At 35.8% G+C, this 7,965-nt stretch overlaps 1 protein-coding gene across 1 annotated transcript; it reads left to right on the top strand.

Moving 5' to 3' along the window:
* The first annotated feature begins 3,283 nt into the window (after positions 1 to 3,283).
* LOC147532980 (glycine cleavage system H protein 2, mitochondrial-like) lies at positions 3,284 to 7,029 on the top strand. Its single transcript, XM_086648278.1, has 3 exons — positions 3,284 to 3,679; positions 5,916 to 6,175; positions 6,647 to 7,029. Exons 1-3 carry the CDS (start codon positions 3,601 to 3,603, stop codon positions 6,773 to 6,775), a joined length of 468 nt encoding a protein of 155 aa, XP_086504404.1. The 5' UTR covers positions 3,284 to 3,600; the 3' UTR covers positions 6,776 to 7,029.
* Positions 7,030 to 7,965: the final 936 nt, after the last annotated feature.

The following is a 7,965-nucleotide window of genomic DNA, read 5'->3' as shown; positions in this document are numbered from 1 at the left end:
GTGGTTTGGACTTGACATCAATGAAGAGTATTTTCGACCGTGCAAAACTGACAAAATTGAAATAAGATCTGTCCGAAAAATTAGAAGCTAGGTTAAACCAAAGCTAAGGAAGGATCAGTGATCAGGTTCTAGTTGAATATTGTTACACTTTTGTTCAGATTATATAGGGAAGGAACCTCTTGGTCAAAGTCAATATCATGACATCATATATCCTAGATCATTTGATGACTTTGAGACCATGAAAGAAGGGGCTGGAAGTCAATGTTCACAAAGAGGACACATTACCTTTGTGTGGTGGTGATAGTAGTGGTAGTAGGTGAACTTGATTTTCACTTCATAATTGAATGGGTCATTAGACTATATGAAGTAGGGAACCAACATCGTCGAATAATGAGAAATTATATTTTAGAATTCTAGAAGATAATGTGATATAAACTCGTAGGTAAAAGTTTCTACAGAAGTTTCAATGTTGGTTCAGATTAAATATATTGTTACACAATATTTCTTCGTTGAACTATCAATCTTTATTAGGATACTAATTCAAATCTGTAAAGTAACAAAATGTAACAACATGGAGAAATTCATGAGCATAAAGTGTAGTTTTCAATACAGCGTCTAGGTGGACCCTATAAATGACTTGACTCAACTCTTAATGTTCAAAGAATATGAGGTAGGATTGAAGGAAGAGGAAGACTTGCAAGTCAAGGATGCTCAATAAAAGAAAAGGGGAAAGTTCATTGCAAAACCAAAATGATTCAAAGGTGTATCAAGACCATCTTGTTTCTCCAATCAAACTCAATCAAGCACCAACTTCTATTTTGTAGGAATCAGTAGACAAACACAAAAAATGGCACGAGTCCATCAATGTTGAGTCATAACTGGAGTTCATATTAGTTCTTGAAGTCATATTGAATGATCATTAACAACCAAGGATTTGAATCGAGAATAAAAGACGAGGTGGAGAGGTTGATGATGTGGAGGAGACAAAAAGTATGGGTGGATAATTAACCAAAACTACAATAATACAACAATAGTACTTTTAGTACCAAGGAACAAAAGAATAGATCTTCGAGGCCAAAGGAACTGACAGACACTTGTGAAGCCAAAACAACAGTCGGTCAACAATTGAGAGCTAAAATGACAGTTGGTAAAAATTGGGTCAACATTAGAATTACCTTTATGAATGAGTCTAGTTCTCGGGTGGAGGGAAGATAATACTCTAGAATCATGCACAGGGGCGGCCCGGGCCCAAAGCGATGAAGGGCCTCTAATTTTGGGTTTCGATGTGTGTTTTTAAATAAGAATTACATTCTAAACAAATTTATTACATAATGTAATTGTAGCTTAGCGGTTAAGAGGTTAGTTTATGTGCAAAAGATCAAGGGTTCAATTTCTCTTGTAAGGGCATTAAAACAGTTTTTTTTACTTACTTTTTTCTAACATGGGCCGGCCCTGATCATGCATAGGGCCCGCCATAGTAGAGTGACCTGTGACGACCTTTACAAATTCTGGGTGGGCTGGGTGCCAGGTAGTTTAGATGTTAAGTGTATGAAAGATTTCGACAAAGTCCTTCATTTCCTAAGTCACTCGGGCAAAAAAAACAGTCGGACAATCAAACTTTGAAATTTTTTAACTTGCAATGAAAGTGAGTCAACATGTCTAAGATTTTGTCACAATCCTTTGCATGCATAGCACTCTCGATGAAATAAAAATCAAAGAAATGAAAATAAAAAATAGACAAATACAGGATTTTTTTTGGTTGAAAGAATATACATGGATCTTCATCTTCAATGTAATGAATATACATGGATCTTCATCTTCAATTAAATGAATGTACATGGATCTTCATCTTCAATTTAATGACATATTTCATATCTAAAAAATACAGAAATAATATATACATGGTTCTTACAATATTAACGTGGATGGGGCCTTTGTTGAAAGACGAGGACCAGCAACAACAGTAATGCGCGATGGGAGAGACAATATGGTGGCAGCAATGGTGGACACGTTTAGCCCTAATAATCCAATGGAATCTGAAGCAAAAGCCGTTACGTTAGGTCTTAAGATGGCAAAACAAAGGCAAGAAAGTAACATCACTATTGAGGGAGATGCGTACAGAATAATAAAAGCATGTGAACCCGAATTAGAAAGCACGTCATGGAAGATAAGGAACATAATGCCATGAATTCATGAAGAAGCTAGATCGTTCGAGAACATCAATTTTAAACTCATTCCTTGTGAAAGCAACTTTGTGGCTCATCAACTAGCCAAATTTGGTTATTTAAATAACGTAACTCAAACTTGGGAAGGGAATCACTCCTCCACCTTGTATTGCTTTAGCTATCCAAAAAGATAGGCTATCTATTGTTAACCCAACGATGAATGAATAAACTAATAGACTTAATCCTATTTTTACCAAAAAAAAAAACTAAAAGTGACCAAATCTAGATACATAAATAGAGATCTTATCATATACAAAACATAAAAAGAAATAAAATATGAGAAGGTTTCAAAAGATTCAAAGGTGCATCTATTTATTTTAGGGCCGCCCCTCTCTTAACTCTCATTTTGTGTCTTGTACTGAATAGTTCGTGGACTCTTGGACTAGTCTGAGTCCGTGTTGTTCAAGTCTAATATGGATCAGGCTCAGGTCGAGAGCCCATAGATTGTTCTGTTGGGGTGGGAGGTTAAGAATGAGACCCGTCCAAGAGTAAAAAAGAAGGACGCTTTAGACGCACACAAAATTCATATGGATCGTCACCAAATTAACGATCTTCACGTGATGTAGATTGTTGCGGAAGCGTAAAAGTAATGGAATCCACCATTGTTAATAAACTAAACTAACGAAATAAAACTGATAAAATAACGATAAACAATAAACTTGATTAATAACTTGATTAATAATAAACTTGGTTGATAATATTCTCTGATCTGATTAACAAGGACAGACATGACTTCCTTTTATAGGAACTTAGAAACTTCTAGATAGACTCAAATTAGGATTCCTAAATATCAAAGATACTCAAATATAGAAACTTCTAAACCTAGACTTAGTAGGAAATACTAAAACATGGAAACTCCTAAACTCTAACCCTAATGGGCTCGGCCATGAGGCCTTCTAACTAGTTCGGCCGTGAGGCCTTCTAACTAGTTCGGCCGTGAGACCCATCTTGATGGTCTCCATCATCACGCCTCGACAAACTTCCCATTAGACTGAAGGAGTTAGGATTGGAATTTCGAGCTACATTCTCAACCCTACTCGGAGGACAAAAGTAATATCTGTATATTCAATTGTCATATATATCTTTTTTTTTTGTGAAAGATTGTCATATGTATCTTAAGTGGAGTGGTTGGTTGAATAGGTGAATATTGTCGTATTGGCCTGGCCCCCCCATTATTCATAGTAATCAAAACCTGACCAATTTCAGGGTTCCTGCAAGGTAAAGTTTGTTGGAGTTTTTGTCTCCCCCTCTGGTCATTCATCGTCTTATTGACACGAGCCATCCCCACTGCCGGAGTAAGAATTTCCGACCGATCAATCAATCAATCAATCGTATTTGAGGAAAGGGTAATTTATATTTCAGTTCAAGAGTAACAATGGCGACTAGATTGTGGGCTACAAGAGCTGCTTCTTATCTCAGACTCTCTGTTGTTTCTCACAGAGGGTTTGCTTCTGGTAATATATACTACTACTATTTTTTCATTCTAACCTTTCTTTTTTCTTAATCTTTGTTTTCATCTGTCTTAATATAGTAAAGACAGGATCATCATCTAAAATGCTCGATCTATTGTTCTTAATAGTTAAAATCTGATTTCTAAAAATGGGTTATGTTTATTGAACTTCATTTTAATTTGGGTTTTGTGATCCAAGTTATTAAGAGCTTACCAATCTTTTAACTAATCGAAATATTCTTAGGTTTCTATATGAACCTTCAAGGGATCATTTGTGTATGTGCAATCACTATTATAATGGGCTACTTACCCTTGGCTGGAGGGTTACTACCCTCTAGGTCTCCGATTAGAGACACGGATACGTATATTGCCTTTCAAAAGAAAATGTGAGGAATTCTATAATGTTTTATCAAGTGTTGCTTATAATTGAAAATGTGAATATTCGTGTCATGTAATTCTAACTTTCTCTTATGTCGTGACTCGTGGATATATATGAAGCCCTTAAAGAGCCACATAGTCTTATGTCAATCTTTACGTTTTAATTCTAAGTCTAAATTTCCATATGATGGAGAACAATCGAATATCAGTTCATGTTATGAAATATTCTAAAATGTAAACTAAATGCACGCCACTTGGCCATGTTAATTTGTAGGTTGTAGCCCGAAGACGACATATGATAGGTTTCCCTTTTGCGTATTCGTAGCTCAAAAGATTATGTAGAGCACAGCTTACTTAGCTTTAGCATGTCTTTTAAAAAAAATCTACTTGATATTATTCTGAGTTGAATGATCTATAATCTATTCTATCTGTGTGTTTGGTGATTAGTTTCTTGTAGTTTGCTTATTGTGACAAAAAGGATTCTTTATGAGGTGGGATGTAGGAAATTCTATCCATCAATAAGTTTTGATTTGTATTTTATAATAAAGAAACATATCATAAGTTTTGTTTGAGTTGGAAGAGATTTATTCTTTCTGGGATTGAGTATGACTACTCCAAAACAGCCGTATGGCACATGTATAAAGACCGATGACCTTTTCTATTTATGATTTTTTTCCTGGACTCGTGTTGACATTACAGTGCTTCAAAACAACATAGAGCTAGGTTTGTAATTTTAACTATTACACTTCAATTTCGAAGAGGACATTCAGAATCAGTTGAAAATTTAGACAGAGCTTACTACTTATATTTGAAAGATGTGCAAGTAAGTTTGTCTTCCTATATATTCACATAACCCAACAATTTACGAAGCTATGGATATTGGAATAGTAAGAATCAATAGCTACCCGATAAGCAAAATTGTGGGTAGAGCTTGTGATAATGGCTACATATTTTTTTCTTTGAGATATTTGAACTAAAATTGAGAAAGAGGGAAGAACGTACATGTCACCAAGGAGAGAATTGGCAAAAGGAAAAAAAAGAAAAAAACATGTTTCATCATTTAGATGAAACTTGAAAGTGTCTTAGTTCTCCACTAAGTCCATGAAAGATTTGTGTAGCCAGGGCATATTTTCTGCTCCATTGAAAATTAGATTTTTGGAGTCAAAAGAAGATGGTCTCCTGAGTCCTGACTTCTATTCTTTCCTTTTAATATGATCTCGTTTCTCACCTTCCAAATAGCTCAGAACAGTGCTTGAGGGATCAAATCCATCAATTGTTTCATGTTTTTGTTGCCATTGATCCTTGTCTAGGTTGTTAAGTGAGATCTTATAGAGTAGAGTAAGACCCAGGGCGTATACGCTCTTTTGAGGAAGGAAAGCCACACTGATGATGCTACTTCACAGTGGGTTAAAAGATGAAAACCAGACTCTTAGCCCTTCTTGCATAAGGCACACCTATTAGGGCTAATGATATCTTTTCTTCTCAGCATGACCATTGTGGGGATCTTCTCCATATTGGTAGCCCAAAGGAAGAAACTTACCCTCGGAGGGATCTTATTTGACCAAATGATTCTGAAGATGTTTCTGTCCTGTTCCTTCCGACCTGTGGTTGGAGAGAATGTTATACATGTTACAAACCATAGTATCATCTGTCTGGTTACGCATCCATCTTCTGGAGTCCTCCTGATCTGAAAGTCTTCTAGATGTGATACAATTCAGCAGGATTTACCTCTTGAATTTCCCGATAATTTAGTTTCTCCTCGGACTAATGTCTCAGGATGAAGATTCAAAGTCGAAGTAGTCTGACACTGACAATGCTGACATTTTCTATTGAGACTAACTTCTGTTCCCTTTTCTTCGCAGTTGTGAAGGATCTCAAATATTGTGAATCTCACGAGTGGGTCAAAGTTGATGGTATTTCGGCTACTGTTGGAATAACCGACCATGCTCAAGACCATTTAGGAGATGTTGTTTATGTTGAATTGCCAGAAGTTGGTGCTACAGTAACACAAGGAAACGGTTTTGGTGCAGTAGAAAGTGTCAAGGCAACCAGTGATATAAACTCTCCTGTTTCAGGAAAAGTAGTTGAAGTGAACGAAGAACTTAGCAACTCCCCGGGTTTGGTAAGTAATCTTGTACCAAGGGTACCGCGCACAATACTCTCTCAAAGTTAGTATTTCTTAATTACATTCAAAATTTGATTCTTGAAATACCCATACTCTAATTCGTTATGACATTATTTCTCTGCCTATTTTAACAAACTAAATTTTCGATAAAACCCGCTTTGTTGCATGTCATTCTGTAACTTGCACCTAAAATTTCAAGTCAAGTTGTCACGAGGTATAAGGCTGAAAAGTATGAACTTACTTGTCAGATTCAAATACTAAAACACTAAATTCCTTCATAAGACTAACATGAAAAAATAAAAGATCGAAAATCATATTTCAGTTCATCAGTATTATTGAGCCCAAGATCACAACTAGGCTTTGAAATCATATTATCATATTGTCTAGAGATTTTATTTTGAGCTAGGTAAATTGTTAGTACAAAATATTGTATAGGTAACAAGTTCAATATCTTGATTGTTTATTCAGGTCAATGCAAGTCCATACGAAAAAGGATGGATCATAAAGGTGGAAATTGAAGATTCTGGCGAGTTGAAATCTTTGATGGACTCAGACCAGTACTCCAACTTCTGCGAGGAGGAAGATGCTAAGCATTGAATTGAATAAGAACCAAGAAGTTCTCTTTGGCACATCATTATTCAAACTAGTAAATGGTTATGGATTTTCTCTTCTTTTCCTTGTTCTTTTTCCTCGAACGATGATTTCGGAGATAAAACTTCTCTATCCTCTGGTTTAACTTTAGCTTTTTTTCCTCTAATAAGCATTTTATTGTATGAAAAGTTGAGTCAAATTTGGTGAGACTTTGTTGCAGTAAATTTAAGATTCAATAAGTTTCAATGGTGAAGAATAAATGTTGAAATTGTCATAATGTGATCAGAAATGTGTAATTTTCATCGAGTGATAGGTACCCACTTACTGAAAGAGAAGAGAGAAACGTTGGAGGCGATTACTGTCAACTGTGCCACCACTTGTGCGCCAAGCTGCCAACCCACATCAAACAAACCAACATTAAAGTCATCACTTTCTTCCATCTGTTTGTAGCTTTCAGATGCTTGTGGCAAGGAGAAAAGATAATGATCTGATAATCAATTCAGACTTCAACTCTATTATCCATCTCAGAGGAATATTCTACTTTTATCCAACTTGTTTACATTACCTGCTATATCCATCCATGTTAGATAATTCTAGGGTTTATCGACTTATACACTTCCATCACTCGAGTAAGAGATATTGATGTTGGAACCTAGAGAGTTACCCACCAGACACACTTCTCATGTGATAGGCGGTACATGTTTAAACGTACGGATTGTGCTACTTTTCCGTTCATTTTATTCTAGAAACACGCCTACTAAAGTAGAACATCTCAAGAGAAAGAATGTATTTTAGACCAACCGAATCTAGAATTTGATTCTTTGTTGTGGGACTATCTCATCAAGTAGGAATCCTTCAAAATCAAATTAATGGTGGTATTTGAACGAGTGTTCACATTACCCATTTGCAAGAACAATAGTGACTACTAGTCTCTTGTCATTGGGCATTCAAGTAGTGAAAAAGAATTCAAAGCATAATATAATACTATATGAATAAAGTATTTTGGTCCCCCATTATTCAAAAAGCCACCAACCACATGCCAATATTGGAGTAATTGTATGAAGGGTGAGTGACCAGACTCACCATCTCAGTTGCTAACATCACTATCTTCCTACGTGGCAATTAACCTATTTAGCAATCCCACTCCATTCTAAATTTTCCCATGCAATAAACGGGATTTTTAAGAAATACGGAAT

The sequence above is a fragment of the Eschscholzia californica genome, unplaced genomic scaffold (assembly GCF_041429995.1).
Source record: "Eschscholzia californica isolate CP2 unplaced genomic scaffold, dmEscCali1.0.p SCAF_6, whole genome shotgun sequence".
NCBI lineage: Eukaryota > Viridiplantae > Streptophyta > Magnoliopsida > Ranunculales > Papaveraceae > Eschscholzia > Eschscholzia californica.
Note: the sequence above shows the minus strand (reverse complement) of the source record. Positions and strands in the feature narration are given on the sequence as shown.

Excerpts from the sequence above, each read along its gene's own strand:
- LOC147532980 (XM_086648278.1), top strand. The coding sequence starts at position 3,601 with ATGGCGACTAGATTGTGGGCTACAAGAGCTGCTTCTTATCTCAGACTC. Across the intron at positions 3,680-5,915 it reads TCACAGAGGGTTTGCTTCTG|TTGTGAAGGATCTCAAATAT; the intron begins GTAATATATACT and ends TTTTCTTCGCAG. Across the intron at positions 6,176-6,646 it reads TTAGCAACTCCCCGGGTTTG|GTCAATGCAAGTCCATACGA; the intron begins GTAAGTAATCTT and ends TTGTTTATTCAG.